Here is a 14,589-nt window from a genome sequence, read left to right as displayed (position 1 = left end):
AAGGTCTTTTGTTGACAAAACTTAGAGACTATCACATTTTATTCTACAACATGCAGTAAATTACTCAGTCATACATCTAAGTCCAAAGCATACTTCGGTTTCGAGTGATGCAAATTTTGTCTGCATTTTACATTGTCTATTAGCAGCCGCTTTTATCCAAAGTGACATATAAATGAGGAACATTGAAAGCAATTTGTTATACAAAAGTGAACAATATCTGCAGTCTACACTGCCAAGTTGTCAGAGTAGCTGGAGTAGTATAGAAGCTAGCGCAGAAGAAAGAGACAGACAAGGAAAGGTTTTTTATGAGTTGTGTGAGCAGTGCGTAGCCCAAATTGTCAAACCGTGCACACTATGTACGCATGTGCCTAGAATTGTTTGCACTAATTAGAGTCCACAAGGTGGACACACACACACAGTTGGGCTATTGCTTTCACAAAGAAGAGCAAGACGATGACGCAAACAAAAGCGTATTTGCACGTCAATATCGCGTGTGGGAGGATGTCAGTAAATTCTGTACCTGCATTTGTATATCTTGAGTCTGAATGATTATAAAAGACATCTTTATGGGTCTAAATTCCTGAAGAGAAATAGTCCAGTATCTCATAGCAATCGTAGCGTGCAAGCGTTGACCACCTGTGCATGCGTGCAAGGTCAAATGGAGTATTACTTTGAAAGGCTAGAGCATTGACGTCACGCAAATGCTATCGTACACCTAAAACCAAAAGTATACTTTGGGCTTAAATGATAAATTGCTAAAAAGTTGCTACATAAGGACTACAATTACCACAAGGATTTGAGTTTACAAAGGTTGGTGAATTGGACAATTGTTGTAGTCCTTATGTAGCAAAATGTTAGCAACTTGAAACTGAAATTCTCATTACAGAACTTCTTTTAATGCATGCTGTAGAAAAAAAAAAGGCATCCATCCTTTCGGTTTGGTCAACCAAAGACCTTATATTAGTCAAACTGAAAACTGCATTTCTTTTTTTTTTGACCTTTCCCCTTTTTCTCCCAATTTTGGAATGCCCAATTCCCAATGTGCTTTAAGTCCTCGTGGTCGCGTAGTGATTCGCCTCAGTCCAGGTGGCGGAAGACGAATCCCAGTTGCCTCCGCGTCTGAGACATCAACCCATGCATCTTATCACGTGGCTTGTTGAGCCTGTTGCCGGAGACATAGCGCGTGTGGAGGCTTCACGCCATCCACCACAGCAACCACGCTCAACTCACCACACGCCCCACCAAGAACGAACCACATTATAGCGACCACGAGGAGTTTACCCCATGTGACTCTACCCTCCCTAGCAACCGGGCCAATTTGGTTGCTTGGAGACCTGGCTGGAGTCACTCAACACGCCCTGGGATTCGAACTAGCGAGCTAGAGAACTCCAGGGGTGGTAGCCTGTGTATTTTACCACTGAGCTACCCAGGCCCCTGAAAACTGCTTTTCTAAAAACCTAGTCGAAATTTCTGACAAATCCCATGGCACGAATATGCTTGAAAATTTTCTTCCAGGTTGTTTGACTAGAAACCAAACAGCTATTTTGCTATGTAAGCAACAGCGCAAGGTTTTAGCTTAGATTTTGTTGATGTATCGTAACTGTTTACTGCAGCAATGTAGCTGAAGTAATTGCACACCTTGTTTGACTATCAAAATAAAACCGCTTAAAACCTGAAACTGTTGTCCAGAGCAAAGAAACAAAAAACGTCAAACATGGAAGAGAAAAGACAGCTGGGAGAGATGTTCATGAGGAGCTACATACTAACATCTCCAGCTAACACCACACATTCCAACATTAACATGGCTAACAATGTACAGTGTCATCGGCAACAATGAAACTTAGTGAGCTAAACTGTGTTAGCTGAGAGAGGGAGTACTGCTAACCAAAGAGCTGTATGATGGAGGGAAGGGGTCAAGGAAAGGGTGCGTGCTACTGGGGGAGGGGACAGATATCAAGAATACCTGAGGGTTGGGTGAATAATATGCTATGCCTTACTTCTAAAATGACTTGACTGGAGCTAGGCTAGGAGATTGCTTTAACACCATTACCACGAATTGATCACTTGATCATGTTAGGGAGCAGCATGTAGCGTTTCATTGCATGCTGGGCCATGCATCTGAACTATGCAAGCAGCGTTCTGACAAGAGGCGGCTCGAGGAGCTGAAATTCAAACTATCCCATTACGGAGTGTCCTGTTCCTGGTGCAATGAGAGCTATTTGGCTGGCTGTGACGTGTGCATGCATAGAGTGCAGAGCATGTGAGTTCAGTCGCAGGAGTCAGGGCTGCAAGCTCTTCATGGTTACACAGTTCAAATGCTGCTGTTAAAGTATAATTTATTCATCCTTGCTGGACTGAAAAACAATGTAGCAATTTAAAGCATTTGTAGACAGTATTTTCCCCAAAGGTCAAAAGGTAATTTGGATGCATCTGTGGGTGTGATGAGTGAGTGTATATATGTAGGGAAAATTGGCCATGTAGTTGATGTAAACTGAAACCACCCATTCATTGTTTTGGCATTATTTTTGATACAGAAAAGTTCTCCAAAATCCCATCAGCTCTCCCACGATATTCCCACGATTTTCTTGTGTTACAAATGTTAAACCAAAATCCATAAAATCAAGATTATCTCTGGTTAAGGCTCAAGCACATGGATGACAATTAATTTTAATTTATTCAATTTAGCCCAGTGAGTTAAAGAATGATTTGTTTCAAATCAATACACCTTAGAGCTTCTAGCCTCAGCAAGTCAATGTCCAGAAGAAAGCATGTTGCTGAAAGTCGGGAAACCTTCCTCTCTGTATCTTGCCTTAAGGGGCGTTCACACTGACAGCGAGTTGCCACGACAAAGCAACCAGAAGTTATTAATCATCGATGAGACTTGGTGATTTAAGGCAACCAAATGGCGACATGGCAAAACAGAGAAGAGCTAAGCTTTATGCAAATGAGCAGTGATACGATGCGGTGTGTACCAATAGAAGTGCAGAAAGTGGAGCTCACGTCGCCTCCTAATTAGGAATAAGTGAAACGACATTAAGACTGACTATTCGATGGGTTGCATGAACGACTGGTCGATGAATTGGTCTTAAGGACCAATTCCTTTGCATTAGATAACATTAATACATTTTCAATTGAAAGATTTAAGCCCCCTATCCAGACTGGAACAGTTTTCCTACACCAAAAATGGACTTATGAAAACACTCTAGTACCGCATACTTTGGAAAGGATGAATGCCTTTTATATGTTGGAAAAACAAATCGTCAAAGGAGAATTTGAATGAATAAACAGAAGTGCCATTAATGGAGCTGACAATAAGTCACCTTCGCACAACATTTCTCTGAACTACAAAATTCAGTAAAACAGTAGTCATTTCGCGGTATTGTGTCAATCTGCAAGCAAGTGGATTTTCCGACTAAATACTATGCAGCCACAGGGTCTTAATGAGGATTTAAATTCATCTAGCTTCCTATAACTTTGCTTTTTGTTTCAGATGATGGTGGCTTTGCCGACATGCAACATATTGACCATATAAAAATGATAATGTGATACTTGCTGTCCTAATTGATTGACTTGCTTAGGTATATTAGACAAAAACGGATTACACCGGTGTTGGATGGTTTGAAAAACATAGAAACACCACTTGTATTAAATATTAACTAAATGTTACAAGACAAACACTGAAGGCCCACTGGGAACAAACGTTTGTGTCTTTTTATCTTATTATGCACGGAGCACTTATGAACCAATAAAGAAGAACATTTTAGATACCTCGGCTAATAATCCTCTTCTTTTTTCTTTTTTTTTTTTGGTGAATAGATTAGAGCAAGTTGACATTTTTTTCCAATTGTGAAAACTAATTTGAGTTACTTGCAACATTGCACATTATTAACCAAGGCAAAAGACATCCAATTTTTTTTTCTATTGTGAATTAGCCTAAACTAATTTGAGCTAACACCATCACACACCATTGGCCAAGGCACAAGATCTCCTTAATTTTAAGTTAGTTTTCAGCCGAAAACCTATTAGTGTGGACATGACCTTTGACTGGATCCTGGTTCACCTGACTGTGATCAAAAGGGTTTCTTATGGTGCCTACAAACTAGACTTTACACTGCATTAGAGAATGCTGTGAATACACTGATTTTAATGGGGATGCATCAAAAAGATGGAGAGGGAAAACGCAAGAGTTTGTGGTGATGCTTCGTCATGCAACCCAAAGTGGAGACTTTTGTCGCAAAACACTCTGGCGTAAGCATTCCTATTCATCAAAAGCAACTATAATGAATAAACATTTATCTTTCATTTGACTTGATTATGTTATTATTATTAATATTATTATATCATCATAATGTAGGCATAGTCAATCTTATATCATAATGCAGGCATGGTCATTCACGTTACAACAAAACAAACACTGAAATGAGATGACAAGATTTTTTCCAATTTGTCCAGCAAACTTTATCATACCCGGTCACGTTTACCGGCACCAGTTTCTTAGTGTTAACTCTACTAGGAGCGCAATCGAATGGAACAAAATAGGGTCGCAAGACATGTTTTTAAAAGTTGGAATGTACTTTTTGTCACTCTGTCGTCCATTGTGATTCGCACCTGCTCCTGATTGACGACAGTTGGATACTACCATCAGGAATGAAGGCCTTCCAACGAATTCAATCACCGTCAGTGTGAATGCTCATTTACTCAAGAGTCAATAGTGACTCTGTATATATGTGTGGTATGTTTATATATCATTTAAGTCCATATACTGCATGGAACAATCAAAGTGAAGTGTGACTGATCAGTTTTGGAGAGTGTGTATTTGGGGGTGATTGGTGACCACACAGGTTGCAGTGGGGCAATAAACATGTAGAAGAGGTACTGCCTGCCCATGCACGCAGATCAGTGACTGAACAGAGCAGACAGACACACTTTCATGACCACAAACAGTCACAAACACACAGTTATTCCATCAGTACGCATTCTAGTACAAATATCACTTTAAACAAATGGCGCAAAAGGACTAAAAAGAAGAGGTATCACGGCAGACAGATCCAACACAACAACCACGTGCACACAATGCACAGGAACACATAGCTTCATGCACGCAGATGTTGAATCTTTCTCGAGGGGCGAGCATTACAAAATAAATAAATAAAAAGAAATACATAATTAATGGCGGTTGAAAAGAGCTGGTGAATGTTTCATGAATCTAGGACATCATCTCTCATTCAAGGTTGCTTCCGCTCTTTTCTTCCTTGTATAACTGCATGACAGTCTAAGAGAATGGGGTGTGCATGAGAAAGAAAGAGCAAGAGGGAAAGAGTCATCGGCAGCTCCATCACAGAAACTGATTAAATAGCAGGATTCAATGTTTAATGTTCACACAAAAGCAAATGGACACAAATGGCATGGAGTGTGATGGTGGACACCCGTCTCAGAGGTCAACTAGATCTAAAAATAGGACTCATGTAACCCAATAATAACTTGTTTAACGAACCAACCATTTAAAAAAAAAAAAAAAAAGGCCAATATTGAACTCCCAGGCAGTAGTTTCAGGCTCAGTAAAATCATCAGAGCCCTGCTAAGCTCATGTGTGGGTTAAAATTCTAAAGAAGAATTTTTCACCATTTGTGGGGCTTAAAAGAATAGTTCACTCAGAAAAATTGAAATTCTGTAATTCTGTACTCACATCTTTCCAAACCTGTACATTGTTTTATAAGAACCAATAACATTTGCCACTAATGATATTAAACCTGGTGAGAATGTGTCGTGACTGAATGTGGTATGCCACCTTGAAATGTGCAGAATAATGAATGGGCTTTGAGTGCTGCAAAACAGGGGAAGATTTTAGGTCATTTTAAGTGAATAATGACTTAAATTTAAGTCTGTACCTTACACAAAACTATCGTGTGGCTTCGAAAGACTTGGAATATAGCGCATATGTTGCATGGAAAATGTAATGGTATTTTTTGGCCATTTTAGAAGTTGGCCAGCCAAGATTACCATGACCTGTTTTTATCTTGTGAAGAAAGTGTAAAGATATGTCAGTATCTCCTTTTGTGTTCCACAGAAAAATAGCAGCATACAGGTTTGGAATGACATCGGGGCAAGTAAATGACAGAATTTTCGTTTTTGAGTGAACTAATCTTTTATAGAAAACCACATACAACACTTCAAACCCTGCATCTATCTGTGAAGTCACATTCATCTCCGACATAAGCCAACATATTAAAACAAGCACAGACTAAAGAACCTCTGTGTCTGAGTGTTACAATAAAAATAGTATATTTCATAGGTGAAGTTTAGTAATTGCCCCTTACCGATTTTCTTCAGCTTCACATGGGACATCAAACTTATTTAACACACTTAAAAAAAACAGTGGTAAGATGGATTCCACAATTTCAAGCCCCAAAAAGGAAATAAAGGCAGCATAAATGCAATTCATATGACTCCAGTAGTTTAATCAGTGTTTTCTGATGCTTTGGGTGAGAAACAGACCAAAATGTAACAAATTGTTCACAAAAAAATCAAAAGGGTAAGTAAATGATGAGAATTATAATTTTTGGGTGAACTACTCCTTGAAGGAAGACAGACATCTCACATTTCATGTCTTACCCTGAACACGTATACTAATGTCCCGACTGCGTAGTCCAATGTCGTTTGCCACCTCACACCTGTAAACTCCAGAGTCGTTCTTCTGCAGGGGACTCATAAACACCAAAGAGTTATTCAGCACCTCTGCTCCATCTGGCATCTCTCCATCCAACCTAAAACACACAAACATGTCTATGTTAGACCGTTTTCAAACAATGAGACCTTCTTAAATGTAAAATCATCTACTGTACCTGTCAAAAGTCTCTTGATCTTTAAGAAATGTTTATCTAAAAACTGGTGCTTAAATTTGTAGACAAACATAGGTTGTGCCCATGTAAGAATTACACATTTAAAAGCATTTGGACCAGAGAGTAAAAACAGCCAACAGCCCTACATATATGGGAACTCCTTCAAAACTGTAAAGATAGTTTTTATTAAACATTTTTGTTAGCTGCATAAATCCCATAACATCCATTTATGTTATTTAAAAATTGATGTTTTTTCCTTATTCAAAAAATGTGGAAAATAATGACAGAATGAATAGGTGTGGTAGTGTATGACTGCTTGTGGATATACAACCACAATTAATAAACGTTTAAGCTCACATGATTGTTGTACAATCTTCCAAATGAGTGACCAATCCTGACTAAAATTTTAATGGATTACAACCATCTTGCTTTAACCGCGTACAATTTGATACTTTGGGCATACACTCATGAAATGGAAAAGGTTCATATAGTGAACTTGACAGTTTGAAAGACAACAGTGGTGTTGTGAGATGTAATTAGCATCTGCTGTTTGAGATGAATTCTGAAATCAGGCCATGGCACTAACAAACTCTGTACTGACAGCATTGTGAGTGTAGTGGTTACACACCTGATCCATCTGAAGTGCTGGGCAGGCGGGTTGGCTTTGGCTCGACACTTCAGTTGTACATTCTTCCTGCCCACATACCAGTCGCCTTCATAGCCCAGCACCAGGATGTCTGGAGCAACTGCACACACACACACACACACACACAGAGCACAAAGGGATCATTCAATGTAGAGTAAGAAAGGTAAGGCAAGGCTATGCCTAGTTAATGGGATAGTTCACCCCAAAATAAAAATTGTCATGACTCACCCTTGTTGTTCTAAACCTGTATGTGGTTATTTTTATGTGGGACACAAAATAAAAGTTTTTAAAGAGTCTTAATGCAGCTCTATTCCATGCAATGACATTTCATTTTGACCACATCTGCAAAGCTTAAAAAAAAAAATCCTCCTTTAAATTAGTCCATATGATTTGTTCACTATATTCAAAGTCTTCTGAAGCCATATGATAGCTTTGTATGAGATCCAGACTTAAATTTTAGTATTTATTCATTGATGATATTCTATCTAGTGATCGGTTAACTCGAGAACTGTTGAAGCCGGATCGTTGATGCAGTGAGCTGAACTTGAGAACTGGTTCAGTGCCATTCAACACATGAACTGACCAAGTTAATGAAAGAAATTATACGTTCATGAATCAGATTGATTCAATTCTCAAATGATCCAGTCCTCGAGTTAACAGCTCAATGGAGGGCAAGATTATCAGTAAATAATGACTTAAATATCAGTCTGTTCCTCACACAAAGCTATCGTATGTCTTCAAAAGACTTGGAATGTATATTGCGCAAGTCATGTGGATTCATTTTATGGTACGTTTTTGTCCTTTTTAGAGCCTGTCAGGCATGGTCACCATGAACAATCATTGTATAGAAAAGAGTGTTAATCTCGTCATTTGTGTCCCACAAAAAATAACAGCATACAGGTTTGGAACAACAATGTTGTTTTTGGGTGAACTATTCCTTTAAGATTTCCTTTAAGCTGAGCATTTGTATATCCATGATAAATCGTACGACAATAAGGCTTGTCTATAAACACAACAAAATCATTAATACTAATTAATAATGAGAATAAAGCAACACAATTCTTCATTAGGACTAGTGTGCATCTAACCAGTAAAGTACAAAACCACTTACAAAGAAAATAGACGCTAACGGTATTGATTTGTGCTTTACAAAAGCTCTTTAAAGTTCTTTAAGTGAAAGTGCTGAATTAAGATGTCCCATGCAAAATGGGATGTAGAAGATGGATAGAGAGCAGCTTTCGTGACTGCAGAAGCGTAGTTCCATGACTGATGTGACCTCGCCCTGTCTTTACTCCCTTCAAGACTGCTTCCTGTGCCTGCCCCTCAACACTACATCTATATTTCATAGTAGACATCTGCACTTACGCACTCGCCACCACCACAGACACACGCATACAGTGCGTGCCTTCCTCTCAAAGGTGATCTGCAGAAGCCGGTGTGTGTGGGAGGAGGAAAGCGTTAAATAGTACTGATAAATAATTAGGCTGAAGCATCAATGCCCTTATTCCCTGAAATCTTAAGGACTGTGTCATAGTGAAAGTGTACTACTAGCGCTATCGTGGCCTGCCTCTCACTCATAAGACAGCACGAAGACTTCATGTCATGTGGATAGTTACCGCACTGAGATGATATGGAAAACAGATGTGGACTTTGGATGTAAATCTGATTGCTCTGACGTGGTGCATGCACGCACACACAAGTTTGGAATAAATGTATAGATTTTGCTGTTTCAGAAGGAAATCGGTAATCTAATTCACCAAAGTGGCATTCAACTGATCACAATGTATAGTTTGGACAAAACAGCACCATCACTATTTGAAAAAAGTAATTTTTGATCAAATCTAGACAGGCCCCATTTCCAGCAGCCATCACTCCAATACCTTATCCTCGAGTAATCATGCTAAATTGCTAATTTGGTACTAGAAAATCACTTGCCATTATATCAAACACAGTTGAAAGCTATTTGGTTCATTAAATGAAGCTTAACATTGTCTTTGTGTTTGATTTGCCACAGTATGCAATAGACTGGCATGTCTCAAGGTCAATATTAGATCAAAAATGACAAAAAAGAAACTGCTTTTTCTAGAAGCTCGTCAGTCAATCATTGTTTTGAGGAATGAAGGCTACACAATGCTTGAAATTGATTTCATACAAAGGTGTACACTAAAGTCTTCAAAGACAAAGGACAACTGTCTCTAACAAGCACAGAAAGAGATGTGGAAGGCCAGATGTACAACTAAACAAGAGGATAAGTACATCAGAGTCTCTAGTTTGAGAAATAGATGCTTCACATGTCCTCAGCTGCCAGCTTCATTGAATTCTACCCGCTCAACACCAGTTTCATGTATGACAGTAAAGAGAAGACTCGGGGGTGCAGGCTTTATGGGAAGAATTGCAAAGAAAAAGCCACTTTTGAAACAGAAAAACAAAAAGAAAAAAAGGTTATAGAGTGGGCAAAGAAACAGACATTGGACAACCAATAATTTGAAAAAAGTGTTATGGATCTTAACCGCATTGAGCTTTTGTGGAAACAGCTAGACTGTAAGGTGCGTGAGAAGTACCAGACAGCAGAGTCACATCTATGGCAAGTGCTACAGGAAGCGTGGTACAAACTGACAGAGTATCTGGACAAACTGACAGCTAGAATGCCAAGGATCTGCAAAGCTGTCATTGCTGCATGTGGAGGATTTTTTGATGAGAACTCTTTGAAGCAGTAAGTTCTGACCATTTTTTTCAAATTGTAATAGTAATTTTTCATGTCCTGACTATACATTGTGATCGGTTGAATGCTACTTTGGTGAATAAGAGTACCAATCATTCCATAACAGCAAAATCTGTACATTATTCCAAACTTTTGGCCGCCTGTGTGTGTGTGTGTGTGTGAACACACACACACACACACACACACACACACACACACACACACACACACACACACACACACACACACACACACACACACACACACACCTGCCTAATATTGTGTAGGTCCCCCTCGTGCCACCAAAACAACGGCAACCCATAATTGTAAAGAGCGGTTATCCGAGTTACCGTAGACTTTGTCAGTTCTAACCAGTCTGGCCATTCTCCGTTGACCTCTCTCATCAACAAGGCATTTCCATCCACCAAACTGCCACTCACTGGATGTTTTTTGTTTTTGGCACCATTCTGAGTACATTCTAGAGACAGTTGTGTGTGAAAATGTCGGGAGATCAGCAGTTACAGAAATACTCAAACCAGCCCATCTGGCACCAACAATCATGCCATGGTCCAATTAACTGAGATCACATTTTTCCCCATTCTGATTATTGATGTGAACATTAACTGAAGCTCCTGACCTGTATCAGCATGAGATTATATATTTGATATATATATATATATATATATATATATATATATATATATATATATATATATATATATATATAAATAAATGTGTGTGAATGGGAGAAATATGGGGAAAAATCGTAATGCTGAAAATGGTAGCTGTAGGAATGGAAGTCCAATTTACAGTTAAAAGGGCCTTTTTGATGGAGCCCGTGAGTTTACTCGAGAAGGTGCATTAGCTGGACCGGCCTGAAAAATAGCTTTTTTGTGCGATTTGAAATAAAGCACAATTTATTATATTATTGTTGTCAGATTTAATTGCTGATTTGAAATATGTTATTTGTTCTTGCCGGATTCAAGTAAATAGGAGCTTGTATCAATAGAAAATAGCTGCCCGATATCGCAAGCCTTTTGACATTTAATCTAAAATGTCATACATTTACAGATGTATCAAACATTAACATTTTCACTACACTGCGTGCCCAATTATTAGGCAAATTGTATTCCTCAGGATTAATTTTATTGTTGAACAAACACAATGCCCTCAGTCAATCTGAAATGTTATTGAACCTCAAACCTGAATGTTTAACAAAGAAAAAGTGAGTTTTGTCTTTCTCAGGGGAATATATAAGTGTGCACAATTATTAGGCAACTAAATTACAAAAATGATTTCTCCCAACTCAATTGTTTATTCTCAATTTTTAGAGTAGGTGCAACAAATAAGTAATACAAAATGACAATTAAATAACATTTTTGGCCTTTCAAAAATATTCAGTGACCAATATAGCCACCCTTATTTTCAATAACTGCCATGAGCCTTCCATCCATGGAGTCTGTCAGTTTCTTGATCTGTTCACGATCAACTTTCGCTGAAGCAGCAACCAAAGCCTCCCAAATGCTGTTCAAAGAGGTGTATTGTCTTCCCTCACTGTAAATCTCATGTTTGAGAAGGGCCCATAAGATCTCAGTAGTGATGGAGCATTGTCCTGCATAAAGACCATGGCCTTCTTGAATGCTGAGGACTTCTTCCTGTACCACTGCTTGAAGAAAGTACTTTCCAGAAACTGGCAGTAGGTTTGAGAGTTGAGTTTCAGTCCATCTTCAACTCGAAAAGATCCAACTACCTCATCCTTAATGATAGCAGCCCATAGTACCCCTCCTCCACCTTGCTGGCACCTGACTCAAAGTGGTGCCCTGTGTCCATTAGTGATCCAGCCATGGGCCCATCCATCTGGTCCATCAAGAGTCACTCTCATTTCATCTGTCCATAAAACCTTTGAAAAATCTGTCCTCAGGTATTTCTTTGCCCAATCTTGACGCTTCAACTTGTGAATATATTCAGTGGTGGTCATGTTTCAGCCTTCTTGACCTTGGCCATGTCTCTGAGCACTTGGAACCTTGTACTTCTGGACACTCCAGGTAGGTTGCAGTTCTGGAATATGGTGGCATTGGAGGATAATGGGTTCCTGGTAGCTTCACGTTTAATTCTTCTGAAGTCTTTTGCAGTTAATTTGTGCCTTTTCTTCTCCATGCGTGTTTTGCACCCCAGTTGACTATTCACAACAAAATGTTTGATTGTCCGGTGGTCACGCCTCAATAGTTTAGCTATTTCAAGAGTGTTGCATCCGTCTGAAAGGCATTTTACAATATTTGACTTTTCAGTGTTAGTTAAATCTCTTTTTTGGCCCATTTTACCTGAGGTAATGACGCTGCCTTATAATTATGCACATCCTGATATAAGGCGTTAGTCACTCTCGCCACACCTTCCCTCATTACACAAATACATAACCACCTGAAAATGACTGAATCCAATAAGCATTCAAGTTTATATGGTTTGGAGTTGGAAAATGTGCATGGAAATAATGATAAGATCAGAATACTCACTTGCCTAATAATTGGGCACGCAGTGTATTTGTAATCTAATTTTTTATATCAGGAATTAACATTTACACTAGTAACAAATTAATTATTAATATAAAAAATGATAATTTTTACTAGTAAGAAATGCATTGCTGATATGTGAAATTGGAATTTCAACTGGTAAGAAATTACAGATATGTGTAAGATAGATGCTATTTGCACCCTGGTGCACATAATGGTAGATACTAAATGCACCCTGGTGCAAATAGTGTCACATAATATTTGCACCCATTTTTTTTTTTAATACTAACATACAGTATGGGCATCACTGCAGTGTATTTATTGTGCTTATTTAGAGTCCCACAGACACACTACATTAACCCCTACCCCTAAACCTAACCTTCCCTTAGAAAAAACATTGGTTTTACTACAGTAACCATAGTTTCACCATGGTATTTTTTGTAAATTTACAGTAACCATAAAATAAACCACAGTTACCACCATATTACTGTAGTAACACCATGGTTAATTGCATTAAAACTAGTGCCCGACCGATATACCAGCCGGCTGGCAAAGCGTGCTCCGCCTCCATTGTTTACAGAGCTGAACTGACGGTGGCTCTGCAGACAGGGCGGAGTTCAGCGGTGTCATCACGGTAAGTTGTTAACTAGTCTGTTAAATACATACTGGAAACTTAAACAATGACCCTTTTCAATATAACTAATATAACATTAACCTTGTCCCTGACAACCATGTCACTCATGTCTGTTTGCTGTTAACCAGCTATAGTTTGCCAGTGCAGTCAGTAATGTGGCAGATTGAAAGGTAAACATCAGAGCATCTTTTTGCAGCTCAGCAGACAACGGTACGGTGGTGGATTGCGTCTGTTGAGTGTTGATTTCACGCTATGTTATTACCTAGTTGGCGAGACACAATGCTGGAAAGTAAAATCAACAACGTCCGTCTTTTACTCTTCGTGACAATGAGCTTATAGCTAACTACCTAATCACACAGCTACTTTCATTGTTGTCAGCTGAGTGGAAGTTAATGTGTAAACATGTATTCACCAAACTGTTTAGTTCAGGATTCACAGTTTGGTACACCCTTCAACTGAACATTTCCAGTCGTGTCATTTATAAAATGTAATATTTAAAAGTCTGGTTTTCCACCATTGAAAGTTTCCCTTGAACTCGTTTAGCAGAATACGGTGTAACATGGCTGCCGCTGTTTCTTGACTCGGCAGTATTAATATAGTCAGCATTTGACTGCTACTAAACAGTAATACTGATGTTTATTTAGCTATTTATTGTATTTTTATTTATTCTTTATTTAAATGGTCAGCAATTGACATACTAAACATACAGTACTGATGTTTATTAAGCTATTTATTGTATTTGTATTTATTTTCTCAGTGTTCATTTCTAGAATTTGCTGACAATGTATAATAATAATAATGTCAAATATTCTTTGATAAAAATATTTGCTTAAGAAAGCAGCCTTCTGAGTACCTTTGCATAGTCATATCGGTGCAAAATTGGTGAAAATACACATAGAAAAGGTCTGTTTTCATTCCAGCTCAAATTAAATATATCGGCCACCATATCGGTCTCAAAAATCCCATATCGGTCAGGCTCTAATTAAAACTATGGTTTCTGCCAAAAAACATAGTTACTACATTATTAGATCAAATCTACATACAATCGATGCCAAGCCACAGGAACAAGTGCGATCGACAGACCTCGCATCCGGATCAAACCCTTCTCTGTACTCCGACATTTACCGTGACCAAATCACTGTGATGAAATCAACATTATATTCGTTTTTATCTATTATTTTTAGTATTAAAAGGAAATATTAAGAGTGGAAACAGGAAATCGGATGGGAAAAAGAGTGGGATAAAATGCGGATTCTAACCGA

At 38.6% G+C, this 14,589-nt stretch overlaps 1 protein-coding gene across 2 annotated transcripts in view; it reads right to left on the bottom strand.

Annotated features, from left to right (window-relative positions):
- Window positions 1-14,589, bottom strand: part of LOC127431241 (nectin-3-like protein) — a 111,565-nt gene that overhangs the window by 42,360 nt on the left and 54,616 nt on the right. For both annotated transcript variants that reach the window (XM_051681587.1, XM_051681586.1), the window contains exons 4-5: window positions 7,468-7,585; window positions 6,613-6,764 (exon numbers count right to left, since the gene is read on the bottom strand). In XM_051681587.1, the coding sequence (XP_051537547.1) occupies window positions 6,613-6,764; window positions 7,468-7,585 (270 nt within the window). The remainder of the gene's footprint in view (window positions 1-6,612; window positions 6,765-7,467; window positions 7,586-14,589) is intronic.

This window comes from Myxocyprinus asiaticus, chromosome 40, assembly GCF_019703515.2.
Source record: "Myxocyprinus asiaticus isolate MX2 ecotype Aquarium Trade chromosome 40, UBuf_Myxa_2, whole genome shotgun sequence".
Taxonomy (NCBI): domain Eukaryota; kingdom Metazoa; phylum Chordata; class Actinopteri; order Cypriniformes; family Catostomidae; genus Myxocyprinus; species Myxocyprinus asiaticus.
Note: the sequence above shows the minus strand (reverse complement) of the source record. Positions and strands in the feature narration are given on the sequence as shown.